The 25,471-nt window shown below is 39.0% G+C and overlaps 1 protein-coding gene across 2 annotated transcripts in view; it reads left to right on the top strand.

Moving 5' to 3' along the window:
* Positions 1–25,471, top strand: part of KLHL29 (kelch like family member 29) — a 440,315-nt gene that overhangs the window by 136,628 nt on the left and 278,216 nt on the right. For both annotated transcript variants that reach the window (XR_014024652.1, XM_081314123.1), the window contains exon 2: positions 6,435–6,749. Coding sequence is in view for 1 of the 2 variants with exons in the window: in XM_081314123.1 (XP_081170249.1) it covers positions 6,486–6,749 (264 nt within the window). In the remaining variant the exon portion in view is untranslated. The remainder of the gene's footprint in view (positions 1–6,434; positions 6,750–25,471) is intronic.

Raw genomic sequence — 25,471 nt, 5'->3', positions numbered from 1 at the left:
GGCAAAACCATGTTTTTATATATATTGGGGAAAATTATATACCGCAAATGCATTAAAACAGGTTAAAGTGCTTTCAAACCTACCTTTATTTGTCAAAACTGAACTGACAATTTCATACTAGGAAATCAGGTACATTAGGAAAAAATGTTTATGGAAATTTGTTTCAATTTTTACACATTTATAGAGGATTACATAGCAAAGATGTGGAGAACTTGCAGACAGGAATGTCACCCTGTTCCCCCTCCCCCCCACAACATCCACACACTTTAGGGGGATTTGGAGGGGGTTAGTTAAATAAAATGTCAAGTGCAGGGAACATTATCCCATCTCTCTCCCTTATTTATATCTCTACAGGTGACAGCATCTGGCAGGCCTGGGGTGGGCTCTGAAGCTAAGCAGAGTCAGGCATGGTTGGGAATTGACAGGAGACAAGACTAGAGAAAAAAAATTCCAGGACTGGCAGTGGCAAAACTCTTCTCTAGTGATGCCAAAAGAACTACAGGAATGGGTCCATGAAGTCACTAGGAGTCAAGCTTAAAGGGGAAACATTAGCTTTTAATTTTTTCCCCTCCTTGCTTCCTCATTTTGTTATGGTTTTTGACCAGAGATTCACCATGAAATCTCAACTGCACAATCTTGTAGACAGACTTCTCAAGAAAGTGGTGGGTCTCTTTAGGATTGTGTGTTCTCCTAAAGCATCTTGCTTTACTTTGGTTGTGTGATACTGTATTGCAGATGTTACCTTGCTTCTGTACCTGCCTATTTTAATGTCATAAAATGCATTTTTAAAATGGTGACTAGGTAGCTTTCCTTTAATTTCCTAACTATTATGTTTTAGAACTTTTTATGCTATACAGAGAATTGAACTGCTTTAAAATGTTAAACATTGGAAAAATAATGCATATATATATTTTCCTTGGTTTTACAGAGTTTTCTTTGCAGAAGAAAAATAATACAGTATCTTTTGTCAAGAATTGTCCTAAAATAACACCTGTACACATTTACAACCCACAAGAAAAAAATAAAAAAAATCTGTAACTGAAATTTAATTATTAAAAATAATGTACAGCCCAAATTGTTTTCTGCTTTGGGGAGATTTTTCTCTGTTTTTTGTTAGTCTACTGAATGTCTGTGTTCAAAACAGCATATCTCTGAAAACAAAAGCGCACCTCCTATTGTTTGGGCAGAACAAAAGGCTGTAGGCATTTTCTTCATGTCTGGCTTGTGAGTTTCCTAGAAATTTCTGGCTGACAGCATAAACCTTACATCTCATCCACCAAGGATGCATTCATTGTCTGACAAATATGTAGAAGAAAATGAGTGCATTTGTTGCATTTTTGAGGAACATACAGAGGTGGATATCAAAGCAGAAGATGAAACGAGAGATTTTAGTTCTTCAAAAAAAAACAAAAAACCCAGAAAAACCCAGTGTGTGATAAAAATAGTTGTAATCCACTACAAAATAAAAGCAATCAAGAGCCAATCTTTGAGTGTGTGTGTGTGTCTGTGTGTGTGTGTGTGTGTGTCTTCAGTGCAGTTGAACTCTAGGACAAATTGCCATGGGCAGGTAGGGCTTAATTTATCAATCAGTATAACAACAATATTTATGGATGTGCAGAAATACCAAGGAAATATTTCCTGACCATACTATTGGGATGGAGGTTACAACCTACTGGTTAATTTGGCTTAAGAAAATGCTGTCTGGGTAGATTTATTGATGCCACAAGTATTTCCTTTTATCTTAAGTACAGGATAGTGTTGAGTCCACCAGAGAAATCCCAGAGTCTTCTGTAGATCCCCTTTTCTCCCAAGACCTTGGTAGATGCATAGCCAGAGCTAAAAAAATTTTTTAAAAAATCCCATCAGTTTTTGAGCAGATATTACTGTACCTGTTTCACCCATGCCATTGTATTTTACTCATTTTCCCCAAATCCTCTTAAAGTTGTATTAGTGTAAGATTAGCAGAAGAAGGAAAAAAAGCATGTTTCCTGGATGGCCCTGTGCCCATATCTAGTCTTCTGTAGTTTAAAGTATTTTCAGAAAGTTCAGTAAGATCTTGTAATTAGAAACAAAAAGAAAAGTCGGAGGAGCATAAGAAACTAAAAGAGCATATGGAGAAATAAGGGCAAATCAATATGTGTTTTGGGGGGAGGGGAGAAGATCAGAGGGCTCAAAACCCAAGCTTTGAACTGGCTCTGGTTTGAAGAAGAAATCGATGACTAACCCAGCAATGTTCAAAACATTGAAATAGTATAGAAGCTCCTGAACGGCTTCAGTGGTACAAGTCTGGCCTAAGAGCTGGGACAAAGAAAGAAAGGAAAAATAAAGTACCCAGCCGAAGAAAGGAAGAAAGAAAGAAAGAAAGAAAGAAAGAAAGAAAGAAAGAAAGAAAGAAAGAAAGAAAGAGAAACCCTATACCACCTTTACTATATTTTCTTTAGTTCTGCATTTGCCAGCAGGTAGCTCAAAAGGGCTCTTGTTAAAAGTGATATTCTGTTAATCCAGATAAAATCAACAATTTAGCACGCGGAGAAGCATTTGGCACGTAGTGCATACTTTTCACGTTTTTGACAGGAGAAAAATAAGGTGCTTTGTTTTTAATATGCTGTTGTGGTCCAAGAATGAAAGTATTCCCATAAATCTGTTAACGTTTAGCACATTTTGTTTGAATTTAGTATCATGGTCTTCTGTGTTATTTATTTTGTTTTCAGATAAAACGCTTCCTCTTTTGAATGTCTCCCTGAAATGGTTCTGGCTTTGCTATGAAGATGTGTAGAGTATTTCACACTTAGCAGATGCAGTCCTTGTCATCAGACCTGATTACAGAAAAGCTCTCACTCTTTCTGCAGCCATTGCACTTGGAATGTGAAACAAAATACAGTAGGGCCTGTCAAAATATCCAATTGGGCAACTTTTAGTGCAGTGTAGAAGCTTATCTGTAAATGCACAGATCTGTCTCCCATGTTTTTCTCCCCCCCACTCAGTACCAAGATATGGTAGCTGTTTTTTGTAGAAACTATGACCGTATGTTTTGGTATAATATTTTATCTATACGTAGAAGCCATGGTCTAAATAGTGTTGTGTTATAGAAATTTTCAAATTAAAGAGCTCTCATTTGATTTTGAAGATAGTTAATGAAATTGACTCTCCGTGAGAATGATAAATCAGATTGCTTAGCTCCTGACTGGCTCAAAATCTCAACATTTTCCTTGCACTAATAACAAGACTTAAAAAGATTAAAGGGGATGTCTGTCTGTCAGCGAGTCTAAAAGTATAAGCTGAGGGAACCATTAAGATCAGGTGCAGGTCTTAGAGCAAGGGTCCTCAGACTCGGCCCTTTTATGACTCGTGGACTTCAACTCCCAGAATTCCTCAGCCAGGCATGCTGGCTGAGGAATTCTGGGAGTTGAAGTCCACGAGTCATAAAAGGGCCGAGTTTGAAGACCCCTGTCTTAGAGGAAGTGTAGGAAAATGAAAGTAGTTTCAAGCTGAAATTGTTCTGGAATGCATCTGAATATCACATGCTGATGTACATGTTTTTCTCCTTCATGCATTGGCTACCACTTTTCTGTTGGGACACAAATTACAACTCCCTTTTGGATAGGGTGGAATAGGATTCAAGACACCTTGTGCTTTGTTCTTGTGAAAAAGAGCACCTAACTGTACTGAAAAGAAAGATGATAGCATTTTTTTTTATTTATGCAGAAGCAAGTGGCTTTGTATTTGTACTGTCCTGAAAAAAACTGCAAGAACCATTCTTTGCTGTGCGGAAAGAACCCCACAAAGTAAAATATATGAACAAAAAAAGCTTTAAAAAAAGGCTTGGAAGAAGACATGGTTTGGGCTACATTCGTCATCAATAGTTATAAAGATACGTGATGGGAACTGAGCAAAATCAAAATCCTGCCTCTCTGGAGAGAATTTTGTTTTCATTGTCTCCCTGTCATCTCTAAAGAATGATGAATAACAAGCTTGTTATATTTGCAGAACGAATGATAAAATCTCTTCCATCTAGCTTGGGCACGTCTTATGCGGGAAATATAATATTTGCTAACTCTGGTGCATATGAATAGGCCAGTTTAGATTGTTACCTTTAGTAATGCTAAAGGCATGTTAACACTGCAAGGGATTATTATTATTATTATTATTATTATTATTATTATTATTATTTATTTATTTATTATTTATTATTTATTAATTTATAATATAAAATACAAAAGAAAATAGTAGGAAAAATAAGGGGGGAAAGAGAAGGGAAAAGTTGTAAGAAATAGGAGAAAAAGAAAGAAAAGTGTTGACTTCCGACTCCCTTTGGTGCAGTAGAATAAGATAATAACATCAAACCTCAACTTTTTACTTTTACATAATAGTATAAACTAGCTATTTCTATAACAGCAAACCTATCTAATCAGTAAAACCCAAAATCAAAGTTTCATTTTCTTCCACCTGAAGCACAAAGTCTAGGTTTCCAAGTAGAAACCAAATTGTGTTTTTTCTTTAATTAAAGCAGTCGAGTTAATCATCTCCGCTAATTCCAGCAACTTTTGCAGCCATTGTGGGAATCAAAGTGTCCTTCCATATTTCTTTTTGCATAAAGTAATCTTGCTTCTGTCAACATATATCATCAAAGTTCCATGTTTCCATTAAACTGCAAGGGCGGTGGTGGGATTCAAATATGTGAACAACTGGTTCTCTGTGTGAATGCTGCTTCCGGAAGTCCATTCTGAGCCTGGGCAACAAAAAAATTAGCTACCGGTTCTGCCGAAGTGGTTTGAACCAGCTTAATCCCACCACTGTGCAAGGGGCTTCTGGTGCTTTGGCTGCAAGGGCCTTGTGATACACTGCTTGGGGTCTGTGATGTTCTGGCTGCTGTCTATACCATTTCAGACAAATGGCTGTCCAGTCTCTTCTTTTTTATAGACAAGTTTTATTGATTTTTTAATATTTACATGTACATGTATTTGTGAAATAATATGGTGGTTGGGTAGTTAAAATAAGAAAAATAACCAGTTGTAAATAGTTCAGGTTACATCAACAGAGATGCCCTCTCTACTTCCCTTAGTTATTACATAGTCAAAATAGGCAAGTTACTACATTTCTAGTTGTAACCTAGTCAATCAACAAAACTTAAAATATATTTTCAGTAATACATATCAGTATCCTGTTTTTAAATTTTATCTAATTGCAATAGAATATTCTAAAGTGGCCTATAGTATATAGGAAAAAGCTTAATTTTGGGGTAACCCACAGTTCCCTTTTTCAGTAAAGAATAATTCTTTTGTCTACAAAACTTAGATTGTTCATTACAAAGCATTCTTATGTTTTACCATTAAAGTCTAATTTTCATCTTAACAAATCACGAGTTATTAGAAATCTGTTTTTTGCCTTAACCATTCAACAATTATTAAAATGCTATCTTTTATATATAAAATTCTAGGTTCTGTGGTATGATTCAAAAGTAACCACTGAATATTCTATAAGTCATCTTGACCGTACATGAATCATTAAAATACTATCTTTTGATATGTCATTCCTGGTTCTAAGATATAGTTCAGAGTTATATTCTAAACGCTTGATTCTCCAGAAAAGAAGTTGACCTTTAGGAATTTTGAAAAGAAAACCATTATACTGGATGTATTTCCAGCTTGGGATTCTGTATCAAATGATGTTTCTTGGACATTCTACAAGGTCCTTTAAAAAAAAAAAAGCTTAGATGCTTTTCCCAAGGACATTGACAGGATAAAGAGTGCCTTGCCTTCTTATTACCTAAATCCCCCCCCCCAAAAAAACCTTTAATTGGAAGCAATTTATATAGAAAAATAGTAATTAAATCCAAAGTATTTATCTGTCTTTAGAAATCCAGTCATACTCTAAAACTGTATTTCACTGTTCATTGTGCACCCACTCCTTTTATATGTTAAAACCAAATAATTTTCCGTAGCAAATCCACTTTCTACTCATCTTTCCGATGCAGTATTTTCAAAGAACCATATAACATGTTTTTTTTGTGATACAAGGCCCAAACAGAGTATTTGGGGGAAAAGTGAAACATAATCCTGCTTTTAGAAACTAATCTGTCATTGAGACCTGAAATGGCAAATTATGTGGTCTGGTGGTTCATTGTAGTCTATGTCTCCTTGGGCCACTGTGGTACCTCCTTTATGTGTTAGACTGGTTATTCTCCTCCAGAGATCAGATCTGATGTTTTTCTCCAGCCTTTTGCCTAAGGGCTTTCAGAAGTTCAATTTAAAGCTATTCACAGTGGAATGATAGGATGTCTTTGTCAAGTCAAAGAAGGAAACAAGGAAATTACTTAAATCAAGGAAATTACTTTTAGTGACATGTTTGGTGTGTGTGTGTGTGTGTGTTTGTTTGTGTATTCTCCTGAGGTTTAAATTATTAACACACTGTTTTTTTGCTTTGGTTCTTGATAGGCAATCGGATAAATATCCTGGTGAGAAACAGGAATTGCTGGTTTTGCCGAGATGTCACGGCACCACAGCCGGTTTGAAAGAGATTATCGCATAGGATGGGATCGCCGTGAGTGGAATGCCAATGGGAATCATGTAAACAGCAACAGTAACTGTAACAGCACAGTGAACAGCAATAGCAACAATAGGCCAGGTCTTCTGCCTGTACCAATTGTCCCATCCAGATTGCATGCGCCGGCCACAGGGGCTTGCACTACCGTGAACAGCGATGCGATAACCACCCTTTCAGTCAGCAATTCTGCAGCCTCAACAACCAAAGTAAGAAGCAACTTTCTTGTTGTTTTTTTTTGTTGACAAGAAGTTAAATTAAACTTTTTAGAGAGTGTCAATTTTTGCTTTTAGTTGAATTGCCTGTTGATGGCAGTCTGCTCTCATATTAATTTATAGTGCTCAATTGCCGAGATGTCCACAGACAATTCTTACATTGTGATGGTGAGGTATTGCGGAGATACTCAGAATCAGCCTAAATTTACTATGAAATTCTGAGCATATTACCATAGTATTGGTAATTTTTCATTACAGTTGTCTGGAGCATCAATAGAAAATGCTTACCATGGCCTCTTGGTATCTGTATGACCTTTTTTAGTCATTTACTTACTATATGTATACTATATTTTATTACAGAATTGTTTAAAGTACTGGTAATGATGATCTTCTTGGTCCCAGTATATGTAGTACATTGTAATTATTAGCTGGGGTCTCTCATAACACTAAACAACAATGCAGTTGCTTTGTGTTTTGTGAATCATGGTTTATGGCTTGCTGTTTTGTATGACCCATTCTATTCAATATTGAATAAACTATGAAGTAACAGGATACACAAATCAATTTTCTGGTTTACTAGTTTATAATTAAGACTTACTAAATATACTTACAGAAGCCCAGTATATTTCTCATAAGTTACTGACTTCTTTTCCAGAAGCAGCACAGTTTCTCTTGGAAATTAAAATCCAGAACATTTTTACCATTCAATTGCTGTCAGAGATGCTGTTATCTCTCAGGCTTTAAAAAATTCAACTGTAGAGTCCTTTTCAACACCTTTATTCACTCAGCATGTTGACCTGCGCCACTTTTATCTTCTTCTTACTACAGCCATGATCTCTGCTTAGTAAGACTCTGTCATCTGTTCGAAGCCTTCCTTTCTTGACTTCTTTTTTTACTTAAGATGCATATCTTCATTCAGTACAAATCACCACTGCTTGTGGCTTGTAAATAAGAGCTTCTTTCAGATATTTTTGTAACTTACTTGTTTAGGTTAGACATCATGACTCAAGGGCATTATTGCATCATTTGTGGGATAACATTTTTATGTACAGTACACATAATTTAATATCATTCCGGCTTCTTACAGATGTCTCTACTGTACAGTAATAATAAAAGTGCTTGGCTTCTAATGTCTATACAGACATGTTCATATTGTTTATTAAACAATAAAAGGTAAAGGTTCCCCCGCACACGCATGCTAGTCGTTTCCGACTCTAGGGGCCGGTGCTCATCTCTGTTTCAAAGCCAAAGAGCCAGCGCTTGTCCGAGGACGTCTCCGTGGTCATGTGGCCAGCATGACTAGACGCCAAAGGCGCACGGAACGCTGTTACCTTCCCACCGTAGTGGTCCCTATTTTTCTACTTGCATTTTTTACGTGCTTTCGAACTGCTAGGTTGGCAGATTAGTACTGAAATTATTTTTCATTGCATTCTTCCAGCCCTTTTTAACATCTTAGTCTAGGCATATTTATTGTTTTTAACTGCATCAAACTAATTATAATGAGACACACACACACACACACACACACACACACACACACACACACTTGATTAAGGTAGTCCTTGCCTTATAACAGCAATTGGGACCTGAATTTCCATCTCTAAGCAATGTGTTCATGAAGCATAACATCATGTGACTACATCTTTTAGCAATTCTAGCAGTCTTGGTTTCCCCAATAACCTAGGGATTTTGCGAGTGGCTAAATGAGGACTCCATGTGATCATAAATTCTGATTTCCTACTGGTTTGCCCTTTGACTGTAGAAGTCATGATTATGTGATATGGCTCGCTGGGATGTAATTGCAAGCTGGGTGCTCAACCTCCAGATCATGATCATGTAACCTTGGAGACACCGTGATGTCTGGAAATCCAAGGACCAGTTGCAAGTTCCATTCTTTCACCACTGTATTAACTTTGTACAGTCACTGAACAAATGTTTGTAAACTGAGGATTTTACTTGTCAAAATAATTTTGTCTATGGGGTATTTGACCTTAAAAACTGTTTCTTATATCTGTTTTTCAAGTAATTTGGCAGTTGGAGACTGCTTTTAATTTCATTAGGCTTTTTTAGGATAATATTTCCCACAATTTTCCCACTTGAGATTTCAAAACTCCTTCCCTGTTTCCAGTTATATAGTTAGTCTTTCAGTAGACACTGTAGAGTTGTTTGTTTGTTCATGTGTGCATGACTATCCCTGTCTTTATCACTCTATATTTCCTCAGAAAATACCAGGGCAATATATCAAGTAGAATACAAAATAGGTTAATATTACAGAAAGGAAAAGCCAACAGAGACCAATTAAACTGGAACAGTATAACTTATTTTTTGTTAGGGAAAGTAAAAGTACAGTCCATTAAATCAATCAAATAGTAAAACTGGATTTTAACTGGATTAATTTTTTTAAAAAAATCAACATGTTTTAACACTAACCTACAATAGTTGTGTGATGATAGATATTCCAGAGTTATGGACCTTCTTATCGGATAATTAGTTCCAGCATCATTAAGAGGGGTAAAATAATTTCAGATAAGTAGCAGAATAAAGGGAGAGCTGCTCCTTTAAAAAATGGGTTTCTATGTTATTTAGTGTATTAACATACGAAAAGTATTATTTGAAGTTCATTTGGTTGACATCGGCTTTTCCCTGACTGATAGAACATGAAGTTGGCTATAAGCTTGAAAAAATTGTTCTCCTCGCTAATGGACCATCATGCTCACATTTCAGCAAAGAACCCTTCTCTTAAGAATGCCTTTAAAATAGACATTTCTTAAATGTTAATGTCAAAAGAGGTCTTCTACATTAAGTCCGCTAGGATAAACATTCCAGTTTTCTCACCAAAGCCCTCATGCCTATAACATTTTGCATGTTGTAGAATTATTTCCTGAATGGGATTAAGGGATACTCTGAAGTCAGTGCTCCCAACGAGAGCAAAAATGTGGCTTCACAGAGGTAGGAGGATAGCAGACATAATTCAGTGCTACCAGTTAGCTAAGCAACAGTATAAAGATACTTGTCTCAAGACATGGCTATATCTTGGAGAAGATTTTTTTCAAAACCATGCACAGATGATATATACCATCAACATCAACCTAAGCCCTTGATATAAAAGTTCGTCACCCAGTCAGATGTTCAGACTGGATTTGGCATTTTTTTCAGCCTATCGAGTCCTTCCCAAGGACCTACAGTTGCAAGAAAAAGTATGTGAACCCTTTGGGATTATGTGGTTTTTTGCATGAACTGGCCATAAAATGCGCTCTAAACGTCATGTAAGTCACAACAATAGAAAAACACAGTCTGCTTAAAATAATACTACACGAACATTAGCTGTTGTCATGTTTTAATTGAAGATAAGATGGAAACATTCACATCTGTCCACGTTTGAAGTTTGCAAAAGAGCACCTGGATGTTCCACAGCACTACTGGCAAAATATACTGTGGACAGATGAAACCAAAACTGAGTTGTTTGGGAAAAACACACAACACTATGTGTGGAGAAAAAAAGGCACAGCACACCAACATCAAAACCTCATCCCCACTGTAAAACATGGCGAAGGGAGCATCATGGTTTGGGGCTGCTTTGCTGCCTCAGGGCCTGGATGGATTGTTGTCATTGATGGGAAAATGAATTCCAGAGTTTATCAGGACATTTTTCAGGAAAACGTACGACCATCTGTCCACCAACTGAAGCTCCGCAGAGGATGGGTGATGCAACAGGACAATGGCCCAAAGCATACAAGTAATTCAACAAAACAATGGCATCAACAGAACAGAATACGCCTTCTGGAGTGGCCCAGTCAGAGTCCTGACCTCAACCCGATTGAAATGCTGTGACATGACCTTAAGAGAGCGATTCACACCAGACATCCCAAGAATATTGCTACACTGAAACAGTTTTGTGCAGAGGAGTGGTCCAAAATTACTCCAGATCGTTGTGCAGGTCTGATCTGCAACTACAGGAAACGTTTGGTTGAGGTTATTGCTGCCAAAGGAGGGTCAACCAGTTATTAAGTCCAAAGGTTCACATACTTTTTCCACCCTGCACTGTGAATGTTTCCATCTTATCTTCAATTAAAACATGATAACAGCTAATGTTTGTGTAGTATTATTTTAAGCAGACTGTGTTTTTCTATTGTTGTGACTTACATGACGTTTAGAGCGCATTTTATGGCCAATTCATGCAAAAAACCACATAATCCCAAAGGGTTCACATACTTTTTCTTGCAACTGTAAGATAGGCAGATGATATAAATATTTATATTGACATCTTATTTGGAACAGTTGTTTTCTAATCTTTACTCTTTTCCTTGTTTCTGTCATCCTAGTCCTCTTTAGTTTGTTGTTGTTGTTAGCTGCGAAGTTGTATCCGACCCATCGCGACCCCACGGACAAGGTTCCTCCAGGCCTTCCTATCCTTTACCATCTTCTGGAGTCCATTTAGGCTTACGCCTACTGCTTCAGTGACTCCATCCAGCCACCTCATTCTCTGTCGTCCCCTTCTCCTGCCCTCAATCTTTCCCAGCATTAGGCTCTTCTCCAGTGAGTCCTTCCTTCTCATTAGGTGGCCAAAGTCTTTGAGTTTCAACTTCAGGATCTGGCCTTCTAAAGAGCAGTCAGGGTTGATCTCCTCTAGGACTGATCAATCTGATTGCCTTGCAGTCCAAGGGACTCTTTAGTTAGGACACTGATAAAAAGTAAGTAAAATATTTGGGGGCTGCTGTGCAATTAAATCCGCTTTTGTGGAAAATAGTAAGCTCCCAACACTGACAGGATGTGCAGGACAAACAAATAAATACATTTAAGATTGTTTATTTCTTCATGTCAAGTTTATAGAATAGCTAAGATGTTTAAAAATACATTTTGAGAGTAAAAGGCAGACCAGCAGATTTTGTGGAAATGGTTGTGATAGTTGAATGGAAATACATGCACTTCTGGTTTTCACTTTATAATAGACAAAAAGCTTTCCTAAAGTCTTTTAATGATTGCAGGTGCCAAATAAAACAGATGTGTAAGGGGGTGAGGACAGTAAATTTATTTAAAGAAAGCCAAGTTTGATTCTTTCAGCTATGTTTCCATACCACATTTGTTCTACCACACATATTAAAGAAATAAATTGATGCAGAAGAGAAGAAAACACTTCTGTTATATAGCTAGTCTGGACCGCGTAGACCGCATGGACGACTCGGACAACTGGTTACAGCATCAGATCACTCTTTATTGAATGGACACACCGGACTGAGACAAAGAGCACTCAGGGTCCTTCATATACACCTAGCCAGGTGAACCTGGGACCAATCTGCTCGTCTGGATTTCCCGCCGTGGACTATCCAGCCAATCCAGATAGAGTACGGCGCCACCTGGTGGAGTCACTGGCTCCATGCTGTAAAACTATATATATAACACCCCTTCCCCCCATATGTAATAAACACAACAATTAACAACACACAGTGTATATCTGATTATTGGACACTACTAGACCCTAAAATACCCCTGTCTCAAAACCTCACAAACTCCTCTAGATATGTCGGTGACCTATGAGTCCTGGTGGACCGTTTCAGTGTTTGTTCCTTGTTCATGTCACATGGGTCCGCAATTTGGTCATCTGTTTCACCCTGATCCCATGCCCTATTGACCCCCGCGTCATTTTGGACATGGCCGTGTTGTTGCTCAGCCCCACCAATGCTTCTGGGTAACTGACTACTATCCGCATGTTCTTCCACCTCCCCCTGACCCGAAGGAAATGAGTAAGATGAAGATGGTAGGTCAGGTGCCTGCGCTTTTTCTGGGGCCCACCTCCTCAATTGATCCAGATGTCTACTGACCTGGCGGCCGTCCTCCACCTCTACAATATATGATACAGGGCCCGTTTTATCAACCACCACCCCTTAAATCCACACGTGTCCAGGACCATAGTTCCTGACCCAAACCATATCTCCAATGTGCAGTTCTCTCGGAGTGTCGGGTTGCTCCGTTTGTGCAGCCACTCTGTCTGGGTGCAGTCTGTCCAACTTAGTGATGAGGCGATGTCCCCAACGTAACTCAGCAGGACTCTTGCCCGTAGATGTGTACGGTGTGGTGTGTTGTGCTAAGAGGAATTGAGCCAACCTTTGATGCCAATCTCCACTGATGATGTGCCTCAATGCGTCCTTAGTCGTTCTCACCATTCATTCTGCAAGACTGTTAGACGACGGGTGGAAGGGCGCAGAGGTGACATGCCTAATCAAGTTGGCCCTGGTGAATGCCTGGAAATCAGCAGATGTGAATTGTGGGCCATTGTCAGAGACAAACATATCAGGTAACCCATGAGTTGCAAATAGTCCCCTGAGCACCTGGATAGTCTTAGCCGTAGTCATGCTAGCGACAGGGACTACTTCAAGCCATTTAAATGACTGTTCACAACTACCAAAAACAGTTGACCCTGAAAAGGACCCGCATAATCAATGTGTACCCTTGACCACGGAGTATGAGTTGTTTCCCACTTGCGTACTGGTGCTTGCGGCTGTTCCGGCCTTGACCTTTGACATGTATAGCACCCGGCTACCTGCTCTTCTATGGCTTTGTCAAGACCCGGCCACCACAAGTGCCTTCATCCTGACTATGCCAGGGTGACCCTCATGTAGCGACTGCAAAACTCTCTCCCGCAGTTTGTCCGGGATGATAACTCTGCTACCCCACAACAAGCATCCTTTATAAGAAGACAACTCATGCCTTCTCATGAAATATTCCTGAAACTCTGGGCCAGGACTCTTTTCTTGCCACCCGGACGCCACCCACGTGAGGACTCTGCACAGTACCTTGTCCGTCCTGGTGCCCACAGCAATGTCCTTCACCTGAAGTGGACAATCTGGTAGATCTTGGATGGCTAGGATCTGCTCCGCTGGTGCTGGGTCCAGATCCATGGTCATTAATGGTAATCTGCTTAATGCATCAGTGTGGCCCATATCCTTCCCTGATCTGTGGACCAGTTTGCAAGTATAGGCAGATAAGAATATAGACCACCTTAGGATTCTTGGGGACAGAATTTGAGGTGTTTGTTTATCAGTGGTGAACAGCCCCAACAATGGTTTGTGATCTGTAAAAATAGTGAATTCTCTGCCATACAGATAATCATGGAATTTCTTGACTCCCGTCACGATTGCTAAGGCCTCCTTGTCAATTTGGGCATAATTCCTCTCTGCCCTTGACAGAGTTCTGGAATAATATGCAATAGACCTTTGCTCCCCATTTGCTTCTATGTGGCTCAATACAGCGCCCACACCATAAGGGGATGCATCACAAGCAATGCATATGGAGCAGTGAGCTAATGCCTCCTTAAGTAACACCAGCTGCCTGCAATCAGTGCAGGTTCGCATCCCACCAGGCTCAAGGTTGACTCAGCCTTCCATCCTTCCGAGGTAGGTAAAATGAGGACCCAGATTGTTGGGGGCAATTAAGCTGACTTTGTAATAATGCCGCTTGGGGGGTGTATGAAAGCCCTAATAAGCAGGCATATACATAGAATGAAGGCTACTGCTAAGCTTGTAAGCCGCCCTGAGTCTTCAGAGAAGGGCGGGATATAAATGGAATTAAAATAAAATAAAATAAATATGGGCTTATTTTCCATAAAATGCGTAACAGTTGAATCACTGGACAAAAGCTGTTTAAGATTCCTGAAACTCTGTTCATGGATTGATGTCCAGTTCCATGGGGATTTCTTATCTAATAATCTATGTAAAGGCTCTGCAATTGCTGCTTTGTGGGGCAAAAACGCATGATAGAAATTAAGTAACCCCAGGAATGCTTGCAATTCAGCCTTATTCGTTGGGGTTGGAGCCATTTTAATTGCTCTCACTTTAGAGTCTGTAGGGTGTATTCCCTTGGCATCAATCCTGAACCCTAAAAATTCAGTGGATGCCACTCCTATACTGCACTTACCTCTTTTTAGTTTGAGCCCAGCAAAGCGAAATCTGCTTAAAACAGCCTGCAGCCTGCCAGCCAAGATCTCCTCAGACTCTCTAGCAATCAGAACATCATCAAAATAAGGACATACCCCAGGAATTCCCTTCAGAGTCCTTTCCATCACTTCTTGGAATATCCCAGGCACTACAGAGATGCCAAACTGCAAGCGCTTGACTCTAAACACTCCTCTATGTGTCACTATAGTTTGAGCATCCGCCGTTTCCTTGGTAATGGAGCTGCTGATACGCTTGCGCCAAATCTAACTTAGCAAAGATGGCGCCGCCCTGGACTGCAGAGAGGACGTGTCGGACCGTCGGGACCAGGTAAGCGTGCAGATTCAAGGCCTTATAATCTGCACATATTCTTACCTCTCCATTTGCCTTTAGTGGGGTCACAATAGGGGTCTCCCATTCTCCCCCTTCCACGGGCTCTAGCACCCCTTGTTCTACGAGCCTGTCCAATTCGCTCTCAATTTTATGTTTGAGAGCGAATGGGACTCTTCGGGGCTTGATTCGGACTGGTAGTACACTGGGGTTTAGCTTGAAATTAATAGGGGGGCCATTGTATTTTCCCAGCTTTTCCTCGAATACATCTGCAAATGTTTTGCAGACGGATTCGAGACTTTTAGTCTGGATGCTATTTATACCCCCCAGCCAAATACCCAGAGCATTGAACCAATACAGCCCCACTAGACTAGTCCTTTTCCCCTCTGTTACCAGGATGATCAAAGGACCCTGGAACTCCTTGAACCCCACTAGTAAGGTGGCCATTCCCCTGAGTTTAATGGGTGTGTGCTGAAAATCCAATAACTGTATGTTTGTGGGCTTTAAAAGAACTCTCCGCTTGCTCCGGCTGCAAATGCTTTTAAAAGTGTCATAAGAGATTATGGAAACAGCGGAGCCAGAGTCGAGCTCCATCATGTAAGGAACACCTTGCGGATGGATCTCTAACGTGATTTTGGGTTTAAGCAATTTATGGCTGTCTGTGTGCGACACGGTTACTCGGCTCCCCCCTGACTTTGGTGACCTGTGCCGCGGGGGCCCAGTACCTTCTAATGCCGATGCCATGGCTTGGAGTTCGTTCAGACTGTCCCTGTCGCGATTCCGGCAGATGGCTGTGATATGCCCCGTCTTGCCACAGGAGCGACACTTCGCGGAGCAGAATCTGCATGTTGCTCGGTGATGTTTCCCTCCGCAGCTGGCACATTTTTGGTTGGATGCGCTGGACAGTGTTTGTTCTCTGCAGCTGCAGTTGCAGCTGCACACGGTGTTTTTGCTGGCCGCTGGGGTTTTCCAATGGCTTCCTTCGTAGTCCCACCACGTTGGTTGTCTTCCTGGTTTATGATGCACGGCATCTACTTCTACTTCTTCGTCCATCTGTCCGCTTCCGCCGAATGCCGCAGACTCCCAATGGACTGTTCCCCCAGGGCTGCTGCTGGAATGGTGTGTTGACTTGCCGGGGCTGGTGGCCGCTTCATGAGCCATAACTTGGTCTAGGACCTCTCGCAGGTCCATCGGAGGTTTTGCTAGGATTTTCTGACGGAGCTGATGATCTCTTAGCCCGAATACGATCTGATCTCGAATTCTTTCTTCGAGATCGGTGAATTTGCAAAAACGGGCAGCCTGTCTCAGCGGCGCTACATACTGTGCTGTTGTCTCCCCCGGATGCTGGATACGTTGGTTAAACTGGAATCGCCAGTAGATTGGAGCCCTTGTTGGCATGAAATGGCTTGCCAGTTTTTCTTTGAGTTCCGCGTATGGGACGGTCGCGATGGGAGTCGGAGCACACAGTCCGATGGCTATATCATATCCTGGCCACTGAGGCACAACAAAGCTGCCTCTTTCATCCAGTCCTCTGTGACTCGGTTGATCAGCAGGAACCCTTCGATCCGACCCAGATGCGCTTCCCATCTTTCTGGCTCGTCGATGTTGAAGCGGAATTCACTTGTTTGTCCGAATTTTGCCATGATGCGTCCGGTCCAGCAGTGCTACCTCGTAGAGATGATGACTTCTATTATAGAGTCAGTGCAGATGGGAACGGCATCCTACCTTTGTCGCCACTGTTATATAGCTAGTCTGGACCGCGTGAACCGCATGGACGACTCGGACAACTGGTTACAGCATCAGATCACTCTTTATTTTTATTTTTTTTATTTTTTTTATTGAAAAGTTTTAAAATACATTTCATCTTTAACAATCCCCCCCTCCCCCCCACCTATCCCTCCCTACCCCTACCCCCCTTTCCCCCCTCCCCCCCCGACTTCCCAGAGCTAAGTACAGGGTATAAAAACAAAGAACAATCATAAACATCCATATACTACCAACAATAAATTCTTAAATCTATCATTCTCTAGCTCATATAGGATAACTACAAACAATACTAATATTTCATATAGGAAAAAAAAGAAAATAGAAAGGAAGACTTATTCAAATGCTAAATGAAACTTTTTAGACCCATATTTGTTCTGAATATATTCAATCCATTTTTTCCACTCCATAATATAACGTTCTTGCGAATGACCTTTCAAATAAGCCGAGATCTTTGCCATTTCTGCCAGGTCAGAAACCTTTAAAGTCCATTCTTCTATAGTCGGCAGTTCCTCCTTCTTCCAATATTGACCTATTAAAAGTCTTGCTGCTGTAATTAAATTCAACATCAACTTAGTGTCCACAACAGTAGCATCTATAATTATACCCAACAAAAAGAATTGCGGACAAAACTTTATCCTTTGCTTGAAGATCTTCTGCATATTCCACCAAATTTTTATCCAAAAAGCCTTGACCTTTTTACAGGTCCACCATATGTGAAAATATGTTGCATCTTCGCCACCACACCTCCAGCATTTTGGCTGATAATTCGGATACATACTTGCAAGCTTTTTAGGATCTAAATGCCATCTATAAAACATTTTATAAAAGTTCTCTCTTAGGTTTTGAGCTTGTGTAAATTTTACGTTGCTCACCCAGATCTTTTCCCACGTGTCCATTGTAATAACTTCTTGGATGTTCTGGGCCCATTTTATCATACAATCCTTAACAAGTTCTGTTTCTGAGTCAATTTCTATCAATGCAAGATATATCCTTTTGATATGTGCTGGACCCTGATTTCTAATTTGCTTTATCAAATTTTCATCAGTCATTGCAAAACCAGTTTTCTGATCTTCTTTCCACCTGGCCCGTAACTGAGTATATTGAAACCAAGTTTGAACAATCTTCTCATCTCGCAAGAGGTTATATGATTTTAAACACCATACACTTCTTTCCAAGCTTAAAATCTCCTTATACGTAGTCACATCATGTTTGAAACCAACATTTATGTTTTCTATTGCGTGTTTTGGAATTGCCCACAATGGCATCTTACAATCTAACTTATGTCTATACTTCTTCCAAACTCTCAACAATGCCTGTCTTAAAATATGCGCTTTAATAGATCACTCTTTATTGAATGGACACACCGGACTGAGACAAAGAGCACTCAGGGTCCTTCATATACACCTAGCCAGGTGAACCTGGGACCAATCTGCTCATCTGGATTTCCCGCCGTGGACTATCCAGCCAATCCGGATAGAGTACGTCGCCACCTGGTGGAGTCACTGGCTCCATGCTGTAAAACTCTATATACATAACAACTTCAACAATGATTTATAAGATTCGTGTCCTTTAAAAAAATGCTTCAATATATTGCAACAATTTCCATTTGCTGACAGAGAAACTGAAATAATATTTCAATAAGGAGCAATGTTTATGAAATTACTGTTTAATCGTGCTTAGATTGAAGGCGAGTGGAAGGCAAGCTTCTGAAGCTAGTACAATGGATTCATTTGTCTTGACCTCCACTCCTGGATGTTATGGAACTCATTTGTTGGTTGCTGAAATCTATCGTTGCTCCAGATGTTTGAGATTATTGAGCAGCCTTTGTTGTCAAAAGGAAAACATTGATCAAATAATTATTCTGAAGACAATATTTCTGTAGTTAATATAGTGAAACATAGAGTCTCAGGACATTTTCCTTTGCGCTTAACATCCAACTAGCAGAAACAAAGTTATTTCTGAATCTACCCAGACAACACACTTTTTATTTATTTTTATTTTATTTTATATTTTTGTATCATTTCATCAATTGATATTGGTGTCATTTAGGTAATGATGTAAACGATGCAGATTAGTGCAGATGACACACAAATGTCAGATGTGCAAAGGATACAAATTATATGAGTTATATGATTCTGATTTAACAGACTTTGGGCTTTAATGAAAACCCCTTCATCCTGACGGTCTGTTAAATTGAGGTTTTACTGTAACTAATTTTTAAGACCGATTTCCACAGGAGATTAAATCATCACAATATTGTTACTAAATGTTCACATGAAAATGGAAATGGAAATGTTTTTTAAAGGATAGCTGATCATATATTTCAGCACAGTGGTTACGTGGATCTATCCTAGATATATTGATCAAACCTCATGGCTATATTGCTTGCATTAAAAGGAAAAAGAGCTCAGGATAAAGTTTGTGTGTACAATATTTCAGTTTTTAATACTACTGATCTTGGGAGTGTTCTTGGTATACTGTTTTTCACTGATATAAGGATCTCCTTGTACAATCCTTTCTTTGGTTTCACACTTATTGGAAAAATCCTTTATCTGGAACATTTAAACTGAAGGATATATTTTTAAAGTTTTATATTTCTAATAATATTTAATTAAAGTTATTCAAGCCTCATGTTTGAGAGGAGATGGAGTTTTTTCTGGCATTACTTTAAGGAAGGGAGGATTTGGGGATAAAGTTTTATGTAAGTTTTAAAATCAAGGCTGCTTTTGTTGACAAAGGTAACATATTTTAACATTACATTCCTTCCTTTGAGAGAGATCAAGGTTTTCAAATAGCACCAAGAAAAAAAAAGGGGTGGGGGGAAGGAAAGCAACTGATAGAAGTTGTCACTTGAATCAATTGTTAGGATTTTCCTTTTATTGCTCCTCTGGGATATCCATGTTCTCCATGTCAATTTAGATTAAATTGGCCTGCAGGATCCCAGCAGAGTTGACTTCTCTGATGTCACAGAATATGATTGGCCTTCTCCTCTCATGAAGGCAAGGGCTGCTGCTTTAACACCACCAAGCACAAAACAAGTATTTTGAGAGGAAAATACCCACCTTTGGCCTGCCTAGTCCTCTTTTCAAAGAATGCAATATCGTCTGTGTCCGTTATTTCTCTCACTTTCACTCATGCGACCAAGAATGAGAACGCTACTGTATCATCATTGCAATAAAATTCAGGTAAAATTATCTGTCATCATGGAACTCCTGCCTCTGCATGGCTTGTGGATAAATTTCTGTGGCTCCTAATGGAAGAGGAGGAATTAAATATTGAACAGAATTGAGACAGATTTCCACCAGAGCATTTCTGAAAGCCCCAGGTTTTTCTTTCTTTTCTATTTTTCTTCAGTTGTTTTTTTTTCTTGGACCTTTTTGCTTTTTCTTATTTTTTTCTTCCTTACTTTATATTAGTCTATGTTAGCCTTTAGCTTTTTATTTATGCATTGTGACTCTCTCTCTCTCTCTCTCTCTCTCTCTCTCTCTCTCTCTCTCTCTGTGTGTGTGTGTGTGTGTGTGTGTGTGTTACATTTAGGCCTCCTGTTTTTCCTCCAAAACCTGACCATCCTTCTGATGTACCTGTTTTGGAAAACTCACCCTATACCTCCTTATTTGGATTCTGTTTCTCAGCCAAGGCTATTGGTTTGTCTGGACCATTTGGGAGGCAAACATTTCTAGGCTGTTTCTCTTTCCTTCTTGTCTTCTTTTCATCTTTCACCCACAGTTCTCACCCTCCCATCTTCAAAACATAGCAACTAGAAGACAAACATAGTTGTGTTCCAGCAGATAATATAAAAAGACTGCAAAATGAGTTCCTGAAGAAAGGGTAGGTTATAAATCAAATGAATAAGTTAGCTTGCTAGCTAGTTATTGGCCAGAGGTTTCCTATCCTTCCTGTCTGTAGACTACAATAAGCCTCAAACCAGTGTATTATTTAAAGCTCCATGGCATGAAGGAAGGGCTTCAGTAATGATTGACTGAGAAGTGTTTAAAGTTCCAAAGAATATAAGTAAGTTCAGGATGGAGTTTGTTAAAAATGAAAAGACTTTGTTTCCAATCAGAGGCTATCTACCTGGGCCTTTGTTGTTCCTTCTTTCCATCCTGACAGACTTATATCATGGATATTTTAATTTGCTTACAGATGTTTAAACGACTCCTTCCATCTCCATGACGATATGACATCATACTGTCCAAAGAAGCAGTCATAGATAGTTATCCATATCATTTACTGTATTTTCCAAACCCTGCGGCATGTGGCAAAATCAGAATTTGTTCCAAGTTAGGGCAATTAGGGTACTGTTTGGTTCTTATGTTAGTGATATACTGTAAGATGCATCTTTTGGCTATAACATCTGTTAAACCTCTTGAAACGCTTTTGCTCTGTTATCTCTTTAGTAATATTTTAACAAAGATAAAAACTAATAGTGATATTTAGAATAAAGGAAAGAAGGACGATAAGAGGAAAAAAGAAAGAAAGCCAAAAGTGTAGGAAGGAAAAAGAAAGAAAATAAAAGAAGTAGCTTCTGATTTTCTTGACAGCAGTTGTAAATATAAATTTACCTCTTACGCCTCTGTGGTTACAAGCAGGACTTTCATTTGGTCCCTCTGTAGGATGTACTGCTAAAGATTATGTTGCTAAAGATCTGTTTGTCACCCAGGTGGGGGAAAAATGCATCCTTTCATTCTATTCAGTGTAGTCCAGGGGTGTCAAACTGCCGGCCTGCAGGCCGGATGCATCATGCCGAAACCACTCCATTGCTGGCAATGGAAAAAAAAATCACGATACATCATGACACATCACATGACATTGGGAGTTTGATACCCCTGGTCTAGGCAGTAAGTGGCACATACCTTGATTTGGAAAAGTATTTTATGGACTTTGGTTTTTATTTGTTGCTGGGTCATATTTTAAATGAAATCCGTAGGTTACAAAAGAAAAATCAACAAAACAGAAAGACAAAAACAAGAACAGGCCAGAAGATGAGTATGAAGCAAAAGGAAATGCCATAAGGATTTAGTTGAAAGTAATAGTAGTCATTTGAGGGATTCCATCAAGAAGCTCTTTGTTGTGCTAGACACCATGGAGCTTTGATAGTAGAAGCCCTCAGAAAGGATTCTTTTGAACATTTTACTTAAAAATAACCATTTATAGAAACAATAATATTTTACACAACCATTGTTTTTTTTTGCAATTCAAGCAGGACTAGTAACGGCTATACTATTGTAATAATTTAGTTTAAGCTATTATATCAAATAAAACAATGGTGAAACTTATAAATTTATGAAATATAATTGTTCCATTGAAAATCCTAGATAAATGCACATTTTTAATGGAAGGATGAGCTTGCTTGCTTTTGCATATTTTCTGAAATACGAATTTTATTCTCAAGACTGCCAATTTCACTCATTAAAACGAAGGAGAAAAAGAAAAAAAAATACTTCCTTGCCTTAAATCAGCTTCTCTTACACAGCTCTTCCAATGCTGCAGCTTGCAAAACACGTGATAGGTTGTCAGTTGCTTTGGGGCAGAAACGAATGGATTGAGATAACCATTACAGCCCACCTTCTCTTTCCCTTCCAGCTCAGTGCTTGTCAATTTCTCTCCCACACTTTCAGTTTCCTCTTCATCCTTCTTTCCTCTTCTCTCCTCTGTTGGTATTTCCCTCTGCAGAATAAAAAGAGAGCTTGCATAAAATCTCAGGCTTTGAAAGACAAGGACTCTGGAACTTTTTTGTCACCTTAAACTACTTCAATTTACTAAGAAGGGGATTGTAGGGACTGTCCCTATCAGGATGGATAATAATAGATAATTTTTTAAAAAAATAAATAAAAAAATCGGATTTTTTAAAATTTAAATCAATTTTTTTATTTAAATTGGATTTTTTTTAATCAAATTTATTTTAATAAAATGCTTTTGGAGTAAAAATCTATCTAAAGATAGTTTTCTGTTTAAGATACATTAATAATTTAGTTTACTCAGCATGAAATGGAGCTTAGGTTATGTAGCATGAGGCTGTATACTCTGCAATATTGACATTTTTGGTAAATTCATTCAGTGAATCCAAGCTCCGCAAGCTGAGAAAACGTGCACTGCACTGATGCATTCACACAATTTCACAGTAAACATGAGATAAATCATAAAACAAAGTTTAGGAATATTCTTTTATCCCATTGTTTTGCAAACCTAAGTACATTACAAACTGTATGATTGTACCAGGCACTAAGTGTTTCAGTTAAATAAAAGAATTTAAGTAGTTTTCCAGCTATGTGTGATTAACTTATTAACCTAAAATCGGTTCTGCTATCGATGTTTTACTAACCTGACAGCTTATTATTCTAAATAGGAAACCATTTTGTTTGCAAATAATATTAAAGATTCTAACTACCAGCAAGAATGAATCTTTACCTTTAAAGAGCAATGGTAATTTCAGATCCATCATGGCAGCGCCTGTTAGCGGGCATCCAATCACCTGCTGCCCACCACGTCCCTCACCTTGTTGTGTCACTGCCGCATCACCAGCTGTCCCATTAAAGTGAGTGGGGCTGTCGGTGAGTCAACAGCAGGTCAGAGGAGGAGCTGGTGCAGGACAGAGATGACAGTTGCTCTTTAAAAATTATGATTTAAATCGACTTGATTTAAATCAAATCCACTCTGGTCCCTGTACAGTCATTCTCAAAACTGGAGAGACAGCATGATGTTGTGATGCTGAATTGGGACTAAGGAGACCCAGGTTCAGCTCTTCACCCATCTACGGTGCTCACTGTATCTTGGGCTCCCAAAGGAAAGGTAAAGGTATAAGCATAAGAATAAATACTTACCTGACAAGGTCATTGTAGCAATAGATGTTAAGAAAATCACGGTGCATTAGTTAGAGTTGCTATACCTAGGCTGCAAAAAAACTAGATCAGTAGATGGCAGAGAAGGGACGCGGTGGCTCAGTTGGTTAGGATGCTGAGCTTGTTGATCAGAAGGTTGGCAGTTTGGCAGGTCGAATCCCGAGTGCCACGTAACAGAGTGAGCGCCTGTTACTCGTCCCAACTTCTGCCAACCTAGCAGTTGGAAAGCACGTAAAAATGCAAGTAGAAAAATAGGAACCACTACGGTGGGAAGGTAACAGCGTTCCATGCGCCTTTGGCGTCTAGTCATGCCAGCCACATGACCACGGAGACGTCCTCGGACAAGCACTGGCTCTTCGGCTTTGAAACGGAGTTGAGCACCGGCCCCTAGAGTTGGAAACGACTAGCACGCATGTGCGGGGGAACCTTTACCTTTACCTTTACCTTTAGATGGCAGAGATTACAGACTAATAACTCTTTCCTGACATCTAGTGGTTTTCTAAATTTCTACAGCCCAGGTACCAGATTCCTAAAGAAATAATTCAATCTGAAAACTTACTTATTTCCCATCCATTTTATTGGATAGATCTTGATCTATTTCAGCCTTCCCATAAACTGGCATATTCAGAACAGTGTTTCATGATGTAGGTTCAACCCTCTGAATTCGCCAGGCAATATGACCATTGCTGAAAATTCCCTAAGTTGAAACCCTACATCTGGAAATTGATTATTTACAGTAGTTACTACAAATACAAATGGAATTTAATTGTTGAGGAATTATGATTTTGTTTGTTTGTTTGTTTTACTATTATCTCTGCAAGTGCTGTCATTATTGTTTCCTACAGACTCATTCGTTCTGAACCGTATAAAATTGTTCCCAAATCAAGATTTAACATTTCTATATGTTTCCTATTAAAGGAAATCTCAAAAGGCTACAATAGTAAAAAGTACAGTTAAAAACAATATGTTAATAACAATATGCATTAAGATGTTTTATAAAAGACAATACAAAATTACATCAAGAGGATAAACATTCAAATTAACAGAACGTAAAAGCTGCGATTAAAAAACTAAAAATTATGGCAGCATTAACACATTATTAAAAGACTTGAGAGAATAAAATGTTTTTGCTTTGCATCAAGAAGACAGCAAAGATGGCACAATTATGCTTAATTGCTTTAGAAGAGCATTTCCCGTCTCCAATTTGGGATTGCTATAAAATGAAACCAACTATTTCCAGAAGGCAAACATACAAAGGCTTTATGATTGTCTTTTATACTTTTAGTTGAGCTTGATGTGATGTTTTTCATATTCAGAAAAAAAAGTGCCTCACTTCACCCCCTTTCTCTTAGGTCAGTTATTATTCGCTTATCTTCCTTGAACAGTGTGCAGATTCCATGTCTCTTACATGTCTCTTAGGGACATTTGGTCTTCATTTCAGTGGCATAATTTGTAGTAGATGTGTTTTACTTTAAAGATGGAAAGCTTACAAGGTCTCCTTAACGGCAGATTAACTATAGCCAAAAGTGTGTTTCTGTATTTAATAAATTAAACTTCCATCATCTCTGATAATTAATTCAACAAATCAAAATAATAATAAGTTGTTAAAATGCTTGTTTTATTGATTTCCTGAGTGTTTAGTGTATATCAAGAGACCTAGGAGCTGTGGCCAAATTCTAGTCCGAAGTGTCTTGAAGATGAAAGTCTTGTAGTGTAAGAACTAATTTACATCACAAAGCACTTAGAAAATTACATCTGCACCACATGGTAAGATGTGTCCTTCGGGAAAGGGCGGTATATAAATGTAATAAAATAAAAATAAATAAATAAATGTTTCTAAACCTTATACTTG

Source organism: Vipera berus (assembly GCF_964194415.1).
Source record: "Vipera berus genome assembly, chromosome: 1".
NCBI lineage: Eukaryota > Metazoa > Chordata > Lepidosauria > Squamata > Viperidae > Vipera > Vipera berus.
Note: the sequence above shows the minus strand (reverse complement) of the source record. Positions and strands in the feature narration are given on the sequence as shown.